Raw genomic sequence first — 16,659 nt, 5'->3', positions numbered from 1 at the left:
GTTACCGTTGACGCTGCATCACAGACAGGAGCGCCTGCGATGGTGTATTCAACGACGAACCTGGGTGCAAGAATGGCATAACGTCATTTTTTCGGATGAATCCAGGTTCTGTTTACAGCATCATGATGGTCGCATCCGTGTTTGGCGACATCGCGGTGAACGCACAATGGAAGCGTGTATTCGTCATTACCATACTGGCGTATCATTCGGTGTGATGGTATGGGGTGCCATTGGTTACACGTCTCGGTCACCTCTTGTTCGCATTGACGGTATTTTGAACAGTGGACGTTACATTTCAGATGTGTTACGATCCGTGGCTCTACCCTTCATTCGATCCCTGCAAAACCATACATTTCAGCAGGATAAAACACGACCGCATGTTGCAGGTCCTGTGCCGGCCTTTCTGGATACAGAAAATGTTCGTCTGCTGCTCTGGCCAGCAATTCTCCAGATCTCTCACCAACTGAAAACGTCTGGTCAATGGTAGCCGAGCAACTGGCTCGTCACAATACGCCAGTCACTACTCTTGATGAACTGTGGTATCGTGTTGAAGCTGCGTGGGTAGCTGTACCTGTACACGGCATCCAAGCTCTGTTTGACTCAATGCCCAGGCGTATCAAGGCCGTTATTACGGCCAGAGGTGGTTGTTCTGGGTACTGATCTCTCAGGATCTATGCGCCCAAATTGTGTCAAAATGTAATCACATGTCAGTTCCAGTATAATAGATTTGTCCAATGAATACCCGTTGATCATCTGCATTTCTTCTTGGTGTAGCAATTTTAATGGCCAGTAGTGTATAAGCGTAAGGCTGACAGTTGAATCTCAGGTCGATTGCGTTCTGTATGGAAAAACTGCTGTACAGTGAGTTCCTGAAGGTCTGTTCCAGCATGTGAGTCGACTCTGTCTTGTTGAAAACATTTATTGCTCGTGGGAAGTCACCAGCATTGATCTTATAATCACCTGATATCACTGTAGGTTTTGTTTGAGTAAAGATGCTTGCAATCGCTACTGATTTGTCACACTGCCTAACCACTCTGTAGGGGTTAATATTACTTTCGTACCACTATAACGTGCGTTTTCAAAAATCACAGCTGGGATGAATTCGCTATCAGAAAATATTCCAACATCGCGAGGTATAATCCACTAGAATTTAGAGTCAAAGACGTATTGAAAATGTATATTTACATCTGCCAACACGTATTCGTTAGTGGATAGTCCACAATATCATCTGGAAATAAGAAAGTGAAACGAGTTAAACCCTAGACCCATGGTACACTACGCCCATACGTATACACAAGAATATTGATGGTGATTACATGATATTGATTGGTTCCGTGGAGCTTGACGTTTCATGATGGTTACATTACCTCACTGATGGCACATTGTTAATTAATTACTTATTGATGTTATATATATTAATTTCGCAACATAATGTTGGTGACTTTATGAAAACAATTGTGTGATCGATGCATTCCATTGGTATGTGGGGAATCTAATGTCTGAATCCTTGTTACAATTGAAGATTATGTTGAATCTGTGAAATTAACATGTTATCATAACTCTCTGTGGAAGCTATTATTAAATCAACTGCGTTACACCGATCACATGGCTTCAATCACATATTATTAGGCAGATGATTATCTACCAGAAACACTATTACTGTACGATTACGCTCTTCAGGCTTCTTTATTCGCTAATTGAGTTCTAACAGCTTTGAATCAATTTATTCTTAAGCTATCACATCATAAGCTTCATTTATTATTATTATTATTATTTTACGAGTTGTCTTGCTCTGACGTATCCCGAATTTATCCATCATGTGGAATATTTGTTCAGATTCCTGAGAAGTGATGCTTTCCAACGTTCATCCCCCCAGTAGTTTACTTGTGCTTTGCGGTACTTCATCATGTGAAACGATCCTCAGCGGTCGTATGCACAGTTTAACCAGTTTATCAACATGATACATGGATAGATGAACCCTACAGCATCATTTTAAAAGGTTACTAGTTCTGGTTTGGCTTAGGATCTCTCTTCATATATATATGAGAATGAACTTTGAATTTCTTTCTACCTTTATTAGCTTTCAAGCTCTCTATTCTCAATTCGTCAGGAAGCACCAAATACAATATAAAATTGGCCGTTATGGTTCCTTAAGAGGTGGGACGCAAATTGTCATTAAGTATCAGCTTTGGAAAGGATCGTAACATAAATACACTTGCGAATGTAATAAGCTCCAAATATTCACGAACTACAAGAGAAAGGAGCACAACTAAAGAATAATAGTATCGCAGTTCATCATAATGGCAGAGATTCTAATGAACCCTACTGATTCTCAAAATTTCTTATATGTTCCCTGGCTTGTCGAGATTCATAACGTTCAAGGGTTGGTGTAGAGAACTACTCACGGCAATATTATTACCTAGCTGACACCTAAAAGTCTTTCTGCAAAAAAACAGAGAAAATTAATAAAAGTCATCAAACGCGAAGTTAGTTAGCCATCCTGGAATTAATTCTTCCCACCTTTGACAGAACCGTTACAGTGATAATTTATGTCGGTGGGACCACACTCATGACACTCATGACATGTAAGCGGAAAGACAGCTGGTAGTAGAAAGATTTTATTCTGTATGCACTACCAAAGAATATAAACACTCGTAACGGTTGAATCAAAGTAACTAAATAAACACACATATCGATCTATAAAATAACTGAACTCAACTTTCCCAAATTCAGCTTATACTAGGTGCGCTCATAAGAGCACGTATTACCCACTTCGTGATCACAGTTCCTCTATATTCTTCGAACTTTTTGTAAAGTTACATCAGTCTTCGCTGCTCCGCCGCGTCTTTACATGGTGGGAGCGTTATTTTTCCAAACGCAAAAACGCCCTGACATCGCCAGACGCTCAGCAGTAAACGCCAAAAACGTTTTCCCTTGATCCCACAGAAGCCTACCGTACAAAATTCGAACAAAAAAGTCAGTGGAATTTTCCTCAGCTTCCCGCACGTTCCCTAACTTGGTCAATCGTAGGACGTACCTTTCACAAAGAGTAGGACGCACATTGCCTGTGGCCAGCTCCGGCCGTGAGACAGGCTTAAAACATAAGATTCAACTGAAAAATACACAGCTTCTGCAATTAATAAATAAGACAACTACCCTGATACTGTAGTTATAAATAAATGCCCAGTTACTCACTCACCCACACATTAAAGAGTTTATTTTTCAATTAAAACACGATAAAAGGATGGCACAAGACGCTAATTTGAAATTTAGTGAACTGAAATGAATGTACAATGATTCCCTAGGCAATCCTTCTCCAAGCTCGCATTTTGTGTAAAACAAACAGCAGCAGATTAACCTGCTGGATTATGTGAACGTAATTCAAGTATTTGTGAGAAATATTACATAAAAGGGGACTGATACCCTTTCAGTGGCACTTACAGCAGTTTCTCCAAAATTGAAGAAAGTTTCCAGAGTTCTAACGTGCGTTGTCCAATGTCAGTTTTAGCATGATGCTTATACAGATACTCTAGCCCTTGGACCGCCCAGAACCCTAGACGTAAATGGGAGAATCTCCCATGTTTCCCAGAATTTCTTTGTGCCTTCTGAAAACTTAACATCGGCGAACCTTGCAAATCTACTTCATTACCTCCAACAACATATAACCTTTACCGTGGACGGCTTAACAACTTCTTTCTCATGACGTCCAGATTTGCCACACACATGTGAACACCAGTGGCAACAAAGATCTGTGTCCTACCGTTTACTGTGCCAATCAAGCACCATCCCATCGGTGCACACGTCTTCGCAGCATTAAAGTTTCCTGAGGGCGTCACTCGGCGGACTTGGAGCTACTGCTGCCTTTTAACAGCAGATTCTCCTCTTCTCCCACTATTCCACTTGTTGTTGTTGTTGTTGTGGTCTTCAGTCCCGAGACTGGTTTGATGCAGCTCTCCATGCTACTCTATCCTGTGCAAGCTTCTTCATCTCCCAGTACCTACTGCAACCTACATCCTTCTGAATCTGCTTAGTGTATTGATCTCTTGGTCTCCCTCTACGATTTTTACCCTCCACGCTGCCCTCCAATGCTAAATTTGTGATCCCCTGATGCCTCAGAGCATGTCCTACCAACCGATCCCTTCTTCTAGTCAAGTTGTGCCAAAAACTTCTCTTCTCCCCAATCCTATTCAATACCTCCTCATTAGTTACGTGATGTACCCACCTTATCTTCAGCATTCTTCTGTAGCACCACATTTCGAAAGCTTATATTCTCTTCTTGTCCAAACTGGTTATCGTCCATGTTTCACTTCCATACATGGCTACACTCCATACAAATACTTTCAGAAACTACTTCCTGACACTTAAATCTATACTCGATGTTAACAAATTTCTCTTCTTCAGAAACGATTTCCTTGCCATTGCCAGTCTACATTTTATATCCTCTCTACTTCGACCATCATCAGTTATTTTACTCCCTAAATAGCAAAACTCCTTTACTACTTTAAGTGTCTCATTTCCTAATCTAATCCCCTCAGCATCACCTGATTTAATTTGACTACATTCCATTATCCTCGTTTTGCTTTTGTTGAGGTTCATCTTATATCCTCCTTTCAAGACACTGTCCATTCCGTTCAACTGCTCTTCCAAGTCCTTTGCTGTCTCTGACAGAATTACAATGTCATCGGCGAACCTCAAAGTTTTTATTTCTTCTCCATGGATTTTAATACCTACTCCGAATTTTTCTTTTGTTTCTTTTACTGCTTGCTCAATATACAGATTGAATAACATCGGGGAGAGGCTACAACCCTGTCTCACTCCTTTCCCAACCACTGCTTCCCTTTCATGCCCCTCGACTCTTATAACTGCCATCTGGTTTCTGTACAAATTGTAAATAGCCTTTCGCTCCCTGTATTTTACCCCTGCCACCTTCAGAATTTGAAAGAGAGTATTCCAGTTAACGTTGTCAAAAGCTTTCTCTAAGTCTACAAATGCTAGAAACGTAAGTTTGCCTTTTCTTAATCTTTCTTCTAAGATAAGTCGTAAGGTTAGTATTGCATCACGTGTTCCAACATTTCTACGGAATCCAAACTGATCTTCCCCGAGGTCTGCTTCTACCAGTTTTTCCATTCGTCTGTAAAGAATTCGCGTTAGTATTTTGCAGCTGTGACTTATTAAACTGATAGTTCGGTAATTTTCACATCTGTCAACACCTGCTTTCTTTGGGATTGGAATTATTATATTCTTCTTGAAGTCTGTGGGTATTTCGCCTGTCTCATACATCTTGCTCACCAGATGGTAGAGTTTTGTTAGGCCTGACTCTCCCAAGGCTGTCAGTAGTTCTAATGGAACGTTCTCTACTCCTAGGGCGTTGTTTCGACTCAGGTCTTTCAGTGCTCTGTCAAACTCTTCGTGCAGTATCATATCTCCCATTTCATCTTCATCTACATCCTCTTCCATTTCCATAATATTGTCCTCATGTACATCGAATAGACCCTCTATATACTCCTTCCAACTTTCTGCCTTCCCTTCTTTGCTTAGAACTGGGTTGCCATCTGAGCTCTTGATATTCATACAAGTGGTTCTCTTCTCTCCAAAGGTCTCCTTAATTTTCCTGTAGGCAGTATCTATCTTACCCCTAGTGAGACAAGCCTCTACATCCTTACATTTGTCCTCTAGCCATCCCTGCTTAGCCATTTTGCACTTCCTGTCGATTTCATTTTTGAGACGTTTGTATTCCTTTTTGCCTGCTTCATTTACTGCATTTTTATATTTTCTCTTTTCATCAATTAAATTCAATATTTCTTCTCTTACCCAAGGATTTCTATTAGCCCTCGTCTTTTTACCTACTTGATCCTCTGCTGCCTTCACTACTACATCCCTCAGAGCTACCCATTCTTCTTCTACTGTATTTCTTTCCCCCATTTCTCTCAATTATTCCCTTATGCTCTCCCTGAAACTCTGTACAACCTCTGGTTCTTTCAGTTTATCCAGGTCCCATCTCCTTAAATTCCCGCCTTTTTGCAGTTTCTTCAGTTTCAATCTGCAGTTCATAACCAATAGATTGTGGTCAGAATCCACATCTGCCCCTGGAAATATCTTACAATTTAAAACCTGGTTCCTAAATCTCTGTCTTACCATTATGTAATCTATCTGATACCTTTTAGTATCTCCAGGATTCTTCCAGGTATACAACCTTCTTTCATGATTCTTGAACCAAGTGTTAGCTACGATTAAGTTATGCTCTGTGCAAAATTCTACAAGGCGGCTTCCTCTTTCATTTCTTCCCCCCAATCCATATTCACCTACTATGTTTCCTTCTCTCCCTTTCCCTACTGACGAATTCCAGTCACCCATGGCTTAAATTTTTGTCTCCCTTCACTACCTGAATAATTTCTTTTATCTCGTCATACATTTCATCAATTTCTTCATCATCTGCAGAGCTAGTTGGCATATAAACTTGTACTACTGTAGTAGGCATGGGCTTTGTGTCTATCTTGGCCACAATAATGCGTTCACTATGCTGTTTGTAGTAGCTAACCCGCACTCCTATATTTTTATTCATTATTAAACCTACTCCTGCATTACCCCTATTTGATTTTGTATTTATAACCCTGTAATCACCCGACCAAAAGTCTTGTTCCTCCTGCCACCGAACTTCACTAATTCCCACTATATCTAACTTTAACCTATCCATTTCCCTTTTTAATTTTTCTAACCTACCTGCCCGATTAAGGGATCTGACATTCCACGCTCCGATCCGTAGAATGCCAGTTTTCTTTCTCCTGATAACGACGTCCTCTTGAGTAGTCCCCGCCCGGAGATCCGAATGGGGGACTATTTTACCTCCGGAATATTTCATCCAAGAGGACGCCATCATCATTTAATCACACAGTAAAGCTGCATGTCCTCGGGATAAATTACGGCTGTAGTTTCCCCTTGCTTTCAGCCGTTCGCAGTACCAGCACAGCAAGGCCGTTTTGGTTAATGTTAAAAGGCCAGATCAGTCCATAATCCAGACTGTTGCCCCTGCAACTACTGAAAAGGCTGCTGCCCCTCTTCAGGAACCACATGTTTGTCTGGCCTCTCAACAGATACCCCTCCGTTGTGGTTGCACCTACGGTACGGCCATCTGTATCGCTGAGGCGCGCAAGCCTCCCCACCAACGGCAAGGTCCATTTAATTAAACTGAACTCCATCCGAACAGGCGTCGGAAGGCCCAACGGTACCGACCGACCGTCGTGTCATCCTCAATCATAGGCGACGCAGGATACGGAAAAGGAGGGGCTCGTGGCCAGCACACCGCTCGTGCAGCCGTTGTCAGTTTTCGTGGCTTCTCACTCAACTAGCTCCTAACTTCGCCTCACGGGCTCTAGTTACCGCATTTATCTTCCTCCAAAACGGTTTCTATGGCTGTGGCGTCAGCCAAGTCTTTTGCAAATTCTGGGCACACCTTTCTTGACACATCAGGAGGCAGTTCCTGTAAAAATGCGCTTCCTGCATAAAGATGTTATGTCTTTCATCAACTCAAATAACACTAATTTTCCGTATCCCATCTACCAAACTCTCAACAAATTCAATTTGCCGCTGCGACAACCCATTTAACTATTTATGCAATCGTATCCACATATATTCTGTCTCCTATACCGCTGTGCCAGACCGTTTCTCAGGTCATTGAATAATTAAGCATTCCTTAGGTCCTCATTGTACGTAACACAAGTTTTCGCATGTCCTGTCAAACATAACTTTGTCTTTTGCCACAACTGTTCATGTGCCCAAGATCCCAGCTTTGCAACTACCATCAGGTTAACTGCAAAGGCCTATACGTCCTTTCCTGTCTTGCCTGAAAAACGATCGACTAGGCTAGCGATAGTTGAACGTACAGTGAGATCAATTAAACTGGATGCGGCTCGGTCCTGTCTCACAGCATGTAAACGCCTACGCAAGTCTGCATTGTCCTCTCTAAGTTGAGCTCCACCCCCACAGACCTTGCCGTTGGTGGGTAGGCTTGCGTGCCTCAGCGACACAGATAGCCGTACCGTAGGTGCAAACTCAACGGAGGGGTGTCTATTGAGAGGCCAGACAAACGTGTGGTTCCTGAAGAGGGATAGCAGCCTTTTCAGTAATTGCATGGGCAACAGGCTGGATGACTGACTGATCTAGCCTCGTAACATTAACCAATACGGCCTTGCCGTACTGTAATGCGAACGGCTGAAAGCGAGGGGAAACTACAGCCGCATTTTCTCCCGAGGCCATACAGCTTTACTGTATGGTTGAATAATGATGGCGTCCTCTTGGGTAAAATATTCCGGAAGTCCGGGCGGGTACTACTCAGGAAGACATTGTTGTCAGTAGAAAGAAAACTCGCGTTTTACGGTTTGGAGTGTGGAATGTCATATTTCTTAATTGGTCAGGTAGGTTAGAAAATTTGTAAAGGGAAATGGATAGGTATAAGTTAGATATAGTGGGAATTAGTGAAGTTCGGTGACAGGAGGAAAAGGACATTTGGTCAGGTGAATACAGGGTTATAATTCATCATCTGTTATTTTGTTCCCCAAATACCAAAACTCATCTACTACTTTAAGTGTCTCATTTCCTAATCTAATTCCCTCAACATTACCTGATTTTATTCGACTACATTCCATTATTCTCGTTTTGCTTTTGTTGACCTTCATCTTATATCCTATTTCCAAGAAACAATCCATTCCGTTCAACTGCTCTTCCAGGTCCTTTGCTGACTGACAGAATTACAATGTCGTCGGAAAAACCTCAAAGTTTTTATTTCTACTCCATGAATTTTAATTCCTACTCCAAATTTCTCTTTTGTTTCCTTTACTGGTTGCTCAATATACACATTGAATAACATCGGCAATAGCCTATAACCCTGTCTCACTCCCTTCTCAACCACTGCTTCCCTTTCGTGTCCCTCGACTCTTATAACTGCCATCTGGTTTCTGTACAAATTGTAAATAGCCTTTCGCTTGCCACCTTCAGAATTTCAAAGAGAGTATTCCAAAACTTTCTCTAAGTCTACAAATGCTAGAAACGTAGGTTTGCCTTTTCTTATTCTATCTTCTAAGATAAGTCGTTGGGTTAGTATAGCCTCGCGTGTCCCAACATTTCTACAGAATCCAAACTGTTCTTCCCCGAGGTCTGCTCCCAACAGTTTTTCCATTAGTCTGTAAAGAATTCGTGTTAGTATTTTGCAGCCGTGACTTATTAAACTGACAGTTTGGTAATTTTCACACCTGTCAACACTTGCTTTCTTTGGGATTTGAATTACTATATTCTTCTTGATGTCTGCGGGTATTTCGCCTGTCTCATACATCTTGCTCACCAGATGGAAGAGTTTTGTCAGGGCAGGCTCTGCCAATGCTATGAGTAGTTCTAATGGAATGTTGTCTACTGCCGTGGCCTTGTTTCGACTTAGGTATCGTATCTCCCATTTCATCTTATATACCTCCTCTTCCATTTCCATAATACTGCCCTAAAGTACATCGCCCTCGTATAGACCCTCTATATACTCTTTCCACCTTTCTGCCTTCCCTTCTTTCCTTAGAACTGGTTTGCTATCTGAGCACTTGATATTCATACAGGTGGTTCTCTTTTCTCCAAAGGTCTCTTTAAATTTCCTGTAGCGGGCATCTATCTTACCCCTAGTGACATATGCGTCTACATCCTTTCATTTGTCCTCTAGCCATCCCTGCTTAGCCATTTTACACTTCCTGTCGATCTCATTTTTTAGACGTTTGTATTCCTTTTTGCCGCTTCATTTACTGTGCTTTCATATTTTCTCCTTTCATCAATTAAATTCGATATCCCTTCTGTTAGTCAAGGATTTCTACGAGCCCTCGTCTTTTTACCTCCTTGATCCTCTGATGCCTTCACTATTTCATCTCCCAAAGCTACCCATTCTTCTTCTACTGTATTTTTCCCCCGTTCTTGTCAATCGTTCCCTAACGCTCTCTCTGAAACTCTCTGGTGCTTTCAGTTTATCCATGACCCATCTCGTTAAATTTCTATCTTTTTGCAGTTACTTCAGTTTTAATCTACAGTTCATAACCAATAAATTTTGTCTGAGTCCAAATCTGCCTCTGGAGATGTCTTACAGTTTAAAACCTGGTTCCTAAAGCTCTGTCTTACCTTTATGTAATCCATCTGAAACCTTCCAGTGTCTCTTGGCCTCTTCGACGTGTACAACCTTCGTTCATGATTCTTAAACCGAGTGTTAGCTATAATTAAGTTATGCTGTGTACAGAATTCTACCAGGCAGCTTCCTGTTTCATTCCTTACCCCCATTCCATATTCACCTACTACTTTTCCTTCTCTTCCTTTTCCTACTATCGAATTCCAGTCCCCCACTACTATTAAATTTTCGTCTTCCTTCACTGTCTGAATAATTTCTTTTATCTCATCATATATTTCTTCAATCTCTTCGTCGTCTGCGGCGCTAGTTGGCATATAAACTTGTACTATTGTGGTATGCGTGGGCTTTGTGTCTATTTTGGCTACGTTCACTATGCTGTTCGTAGTAGCTTATCCACGCTCCTATTTTTTTAAATTTATTATTTGGTCTACTCCTGCATTACCCCTATTTGATTTTGTATTTATAACCCTGTATTCACTTGACCAGATGTCCTGTTCATCCTGCCACTGAACTTCACTAATTCCCACTGTATCTAACTTTAACCTATCCATTTACCTTTTTAAATTTTCTAACCTACATGCCCGATTAAGGGATATCACATTCGACACTCCATTCCGTAGAATGCCAGTTTTTTCTCCTGGTAACGAAGTCCCCCTGCGTAGTACCCACCCGAAGATCCGAATGGGGGACTATATTATCTCTGGAATATTTTACCCAAGAGGACACCGTCAACATTTAACCATACAGTAAATCTATATTTTGATATTCTGAACCCAGTAACAGTAGGTCTTTTTGACATTCTTAGGAAGACTGCACACTTTTCAACTCATTTGATCAAATTGGTCAGTATCTGTCATGTAGGATCTTCTTCAGTTGTTCACCCACCCGATAATGATTCTTCAGACAATCTTGACGAACTTTGTATTTTAGTCCTCCTTAATCAATGTCTGTGTAGAAATGAAGACGGCTACTATTTACACTGGAATGTATGGTGCCTACCGTTGTTCAGGAATCGTCTGGAGACGGACTGTACACAAGTTTTGTTGTCGCCATTACTTATCCCTATTAACCGTTTGAGTGGACCGTGTAGCAATATCTTGAGGCAGCAGATTTCGTTGTCAAAGATGCCAAATCCATGCCAGTTGGAAAATCTCAAACACCAGTCACTACAAAATAAGTTCAAGTGCTGTTTCTTTGTCGCTCACGGATTCATCTCCATTATATACATTCCATGTTACAGCTTATGACTTTAACTAAGTTCACAATACATATTAGCCTTTGCGCTTTCACTCTTTACGTCTTCTCTGAGTTGCCCTTAAGATGAGACGTTACTGCCATTGTCTTGTTCGACGAGATTTTGTGGTCCGCAACGAGTGTTCGAGGTGGGATGACGTTTTCATGGAGTGACTACCCCGAGCAGCAGGTGCCTCCATGCGCGGGAATCCAGGTGCCCATAGCACCTACCGTGCAGATACGCTGCGTCCACTTTCGTTCTCAAGACATGAACAACAGAAAAAAATTTCTCGCGTAATATGTGGCTCAAAACAAACACTCACTTACTAAAATAGCAAAAATGCTTGCTTAAGGCCACGAGTATCCTTCGTCGGATGCAAAGACAGAGGGAATAATACACCACTTTCTTGAAAGTGATTTATTACCCCTCAAAGCATATCGTACTTTTTATGCCTGAGACCTTCTATCGTCTTGTATTAATTGTGACGTCTTGAGTCTTCAAGTCTGCAGCCATCTCTTAGTGAGAAGTCACCTCTTGAGGTCGCTAAGAATTTGTGATTTAACCAGTTCTGCAACCTAGTACCCAGTCAGTAATAATAAAGACCTTGATAACATAAAATACAATATAAAACACATAGGACGGTGGGTCCTAAACAGTCTAGAACGTTAGCCTTTAGCTATATTTGTATCATGCATCTGCCCTAAAATATTTCTGCAAAGCCGCTACGAAATCTCATGTCACTATCTTTCACCAGTGTTTTCAAAATAATGTAATGTTTCTTTTCATGAATGCCGATCCCCAATTCTTCCAGCAAGTCGTGTTTTCTCCCTTTCTTTTCTATGTGCAAGATTTCTGAATCTTCTTCTGTTCGCTTCAGGAAACGACCTGTTATGTATACACGATTCGCAACAGTCGATTTGTCATAATTGCCTAAACTCAGGCACCTTTATGTTCCATGTACCTTATCGAAAATGTTCTTCCCGTCTGTCCATTATAGTCTGCGCCAAAGGAGGCACATTGAATTTTATAAACTCCATATCTTTCGAACTTATTTATCTTTTTACTGAGATCGTACTTTAGGTTATACCTCAGTAGATTATTTGTCTGGAATATTTTTTTATTGTCATACGATTTAAAAATGTTCGCAATCTTTTGCGAGACTATACCATAGTATGAAAGCGCGACCATTTTCATTTTATCTTAGTTAAGTTAGTTCTTTCTGTACTTATTACCTTTACGCAGCAATGTATTAGTAATGTCTACTTTGTAACCGTTCATGACCACTATCTTCTTAATGTTCCTTATTTCCAATTCTCGATCCTTCCTGCTGATTAGAATATTGACTGCCCTGTGCGCTAGACTATGAAAGCCAGGCTGAGGATGGCATGAATCATTAGGAGTGACAGCATCAGCTGTCGTCGGTTTTCTATAAACCGTAAATGTATGCTTATTTCCTGCTTTTTAATGTTCAAATAGAGGAATAGTAAACTGCTGTCACTTTCGTGCTGTAAAGTAAACACAATTTTGCTATGCGCGACGTTGAACATTTTTACTATTGTATCAATGGCTTCATTGGAATGTCAACAAACGACCAAGTATGGTCTGTGTATCGTTTATAATAAACAATTTTATCCATAATGGTTTGGTAAAACTTTGAAACCTTGTCTCCTATGTCACCATAAAAATGTCAGCAATGATACGTGAAACGCTAGACCTCTTAGCTAAACCATTCTCTTGAACATAAAACTTACGAGTGATACTGAAATGGTGAAAACTTGTGAACAGCTGTAAAAGTTCAGTGAATTCGACGGCCTCTTCTCTTGAAATTTTACTGTACTTAAATAAATTTCTTTTGCTTTTCACTATCATTTCATTAACTGGAACACTGGAGCATAGATTAATGTCCAGTGAAACTAAACAGCAAGCGTCAGGTCGATCACAGTTACCTATGATGTAAAGAATAGTTATTTTCATAGACTTAATTTTTTTAGGAATTTGGCTGAGCAGTGTAGTTATTCTCTGTGCTTGTTGGTACAGGTCACTATTGGACGAACTGGTCGGTGATCCTTACTTATCTTCAGCTGTGATCTTAATTTATAAACAGTTAATAGCAACAAAGATAGGAAGAAGCAACAACAGAGGCCCTCATCAGTCAATTTTCCTCTGTGGGCGATTAACAAAACTGACATTATATTTGATAATGCTCTCTCTAAAATGACAATTGAACCTGACAAATTAAGCAATGATGAAATCGGTCACGTCAGTCATAAGATGCTAAAAGTAGTAAAGACTGAACAGAACAAAGCAAAACAATAATACTCACGAGACTAAAGTTGACCAATTAATCGTCAGTTCCATAAATAAGAAGCTTAATTAAAGGAAGGCCATTGCCAAAAAGCAGAGGAACGTAATACAGTCGTAATATTAAAGGTGGAGCAGTACACTGCGAAGATATTAGCTTTTTTGTCGAAAATGACCAAAGGACTTAACATCAGACTTCCAAGGGAAACTAAAAAATATTATTAAACGCTTGAATTATCTGCTAAAAGACGTCGAAAAGAGAATATGTATTGTTATGAACCCAACTGCACCTGAATTAAGATTATAGCTGAAGATACATAAGGATCAACATCCAGTTCGTCCAAATAGTGAACTGTAGAAACAGTCCAGCCTATAAGATAATTAGACTGCTCGACCAAATTTCTAAAAACTTTCGTCTATGACAACAAGCATTCGGTAAGTGGCAGTACGACTATAATCGATGAAATTAAGGAAAAACCAATCACTGGTGCTTCCCGTTTGGTTTCACTGCATGGATCTATAGTGATTAAGCGGCAAACTGATAATACTGAAAACAGTTAAATGAAGGCAAGGGCTATTGATTTTCTCGTTACAATCTTCAGAAACTGATAGAAAATTGCTTGTTGTCGCTGTCTGCTCTTCCATAGTAGGCACTGGTTTTATGAAGAAACAGAGGTGGGTGCGTGCCGGAGAATTACTAGTGTAAGCCAATTGTCCCCAATCCCCACATTTATGAGAAGTTCATCAGGTCATGTTCACAAGACTTGTACTGAACCGACTAGGCATCTGACAAATGTAATAATCCTTTGGTGTTCAAGTGTCATTGTTATTCGCTGTTTTATCTTGAAAATGTTAAAACAAAGAATGTTCAAAATAATTAGTTTTCCCCTTTTATTAAATATGAGGACCATTATTGCTCTTAAAAATGTTAAGTATGAAGTAATTGTTGTTTTGGAGAACGATGTGACTGAAAAATAATTTTCTCTTCTTCTTTTATTTAACAAATCGACAATCACTGGTTTTACAGTAATAAATAATTCTAAAATTGAAAGTAATGATTGTCATCTATTTTACAGTCATAGCGTTCTTCAAACCGACAATAATATCTTACCGAAAAATCGCATTGAGCATTATAGAATACAGTAAAATTATGAAGTTCGAAAACTAGATTAGTAAACAGAAACGATATTTCAGTGGTTGCATTGCCTACCTAAAGCCGACGATAGCTATACCGATGAAATTTATTTTTAAAATAATTTCCACGTGAAAAGGCCTCAGTCCAGAACAGTAATCGTTATGGAAGTGACATTAAATTACCAAGATCGTGTTGTGACAAGCTTCTAGATCACTTTCTATAACAAAAATTCTCTTCGCAGACTTTATTGTTATGTTGGTCTGCAGTAACAATTTCGGCGCTGTAATCTGACAGTTGTTTGTTGTTGTGGTCTTCAGTTCAGAGACTGGTTTGATACAGGTCTCCAAGCTACTCTATCCTGTGCAAGCTTCTTCATCTCCCAGTACCTACTGCAATCCACATCCTTCTGAATCTGCTTAGTGTATTCATCTCTTGGTCTCCCTCTTCGATTTTTATCCTCCGCGCTGCCCTCCAATGCTAAATTTGTGATTCCTTGATGCCTCAGAACATGTACTACCAACCGATCCCTTCTTCTAGTCAAGTTGTGTCACAAATTTCTCTTCTCTCCAATTCTATTCAATACCTCCTCATTAGTTATGTGGCCTACCCATGTAATCTTCAGCATTCTTCTGTAGCACCACATTTCGAAAGCTTCTATTGTCTTCTTTTTATCGTCCACGTTCCACTTCCATACATGGCTACAATCCATACAAATACTTTCAGAAACGCCTTCCTGACACTTAAATTTATACTCGATGTTAACAAATTTCTCTTCTTCAGAAACGCTTTCCTTGCCATTGCCAGTCTACATTTTATATCCTCTCTACTTCGACCATCATGAGTTATTTTGCTCCCCAAATAGCAATAGTAATTTACTACTTTAAGTGTCTCATTTCCTAATCTAATTCCCTCAGCATCACCCGATTTAATTCGACTACATTCCATTATCCTCGTTTTGCTTTTGCTGTTGTTCATCTTATATCCTCCTTTCAAGACACTGTCCATTCCGTTTAACTGCTGTTCCAGGTCCTTTGCTGTCTCTGACAGAATTACAATGCCATCGGCGAACCTCAAAGTTTTTATTTCTTCTCCATGGATTTTAATTCCTACTCCAAATTTTTCTTTTGTTTCCTTTACTGCTCGCTCAATATACAGATTGAATAAAATCGGGGAGAGGCTACAACCCTGTCTCACTCCCTTCCCAACCACTGCTTCCCTTTCATGCCCCTCGACTCATAACTGCCATCTGGTTTCTGTACAAATTTAATCTGACAGTAACAATACCATTCTGACATCGAACACGTTCTGGGTGGTATTAACGATTACATAAGAACGACGAACAACCGTCTGATTTAGCACTATTGCACGTCAAGTAGCACTTTCATATGCGACTGACAGTTCAAATGCGCTCTGTTGTTTCCCCCGCAGGCACTCACACTTTCTTCGACCGGTATGCAGACAACTGCGGACACAATGGGTTACCTGATGACTCTGCTCGGACTGCACCCAGAATGGCAAGATAAGGCACAGCGCGAGCTAGACGATGTTTTCGGGACCGGAGGCGACTACTTGAGGCCAGTCACCACTGCAGACTTTGCCCAGCTTCCAGTGCTCGACGCCATCGTCAAGGTATGTTGGAAGATACCCTAACCGATTTTAGTGGTTCTCTTCTTTTCCAAGAATCAGCTACCTTAAATTAAGTAGCTGCAGCAACCATCGTTAGGAAATGTTCCTTATTCTAAACTCAGTTGCACTTCAAATGTTATGACGTGCAGAACTCATTCCCTTTAACGAAGAAATGAAATGTAAGTAATTTTGAAATTGTCTAACATTTATAAAAACATG

At 40.4% G+C, this 16,659-nt stretch overlaps 1 protein-coding gene across 1 annotated transcript in view; it reads left to right on the top strand.

Annotated features, from left to right (window-relative positions):
- The window catches only part of LOC124606853 (cytochrome P450 4C1-like), a 340,759-nt gene that overhangs the window by 264,049 nt on the left and 60,051 nt on the right, over positions 1-16,659 (top strand). Inside the window, exon 5 of the mRNA XM_047138932.1 lies at positions 16,243-16,443. Coding sequence (XP_046994888.1) covers positions 16,243-16,443 — 201 coding nt within the window. The remainder of the gene's footprint in view (positions 1-16,242; positions 16,444-16,659) is intronic.

This window comes from Schistocerca americana, chromosome 3 (genome assembly GCF_021461395.2).
Source record: "Schistocerca americana isolate TAMUIC-IGC-003095 chromosome 3, iqSchAmer2.1, whole genome shotgun sequence".
Taxonomy (NCBI): domain Eukaryota; kingdom Metazoa; phylum Arthropoda; class Insecta; order Orthoptera; family Acrididae; genus Schistocerca; species Schistocerca americana.
The sequence above is the reverse complement of the archived record's forward strand: the minus strand, read 5'-3'. Positions and strand labels throughout refer to the sequence as shown.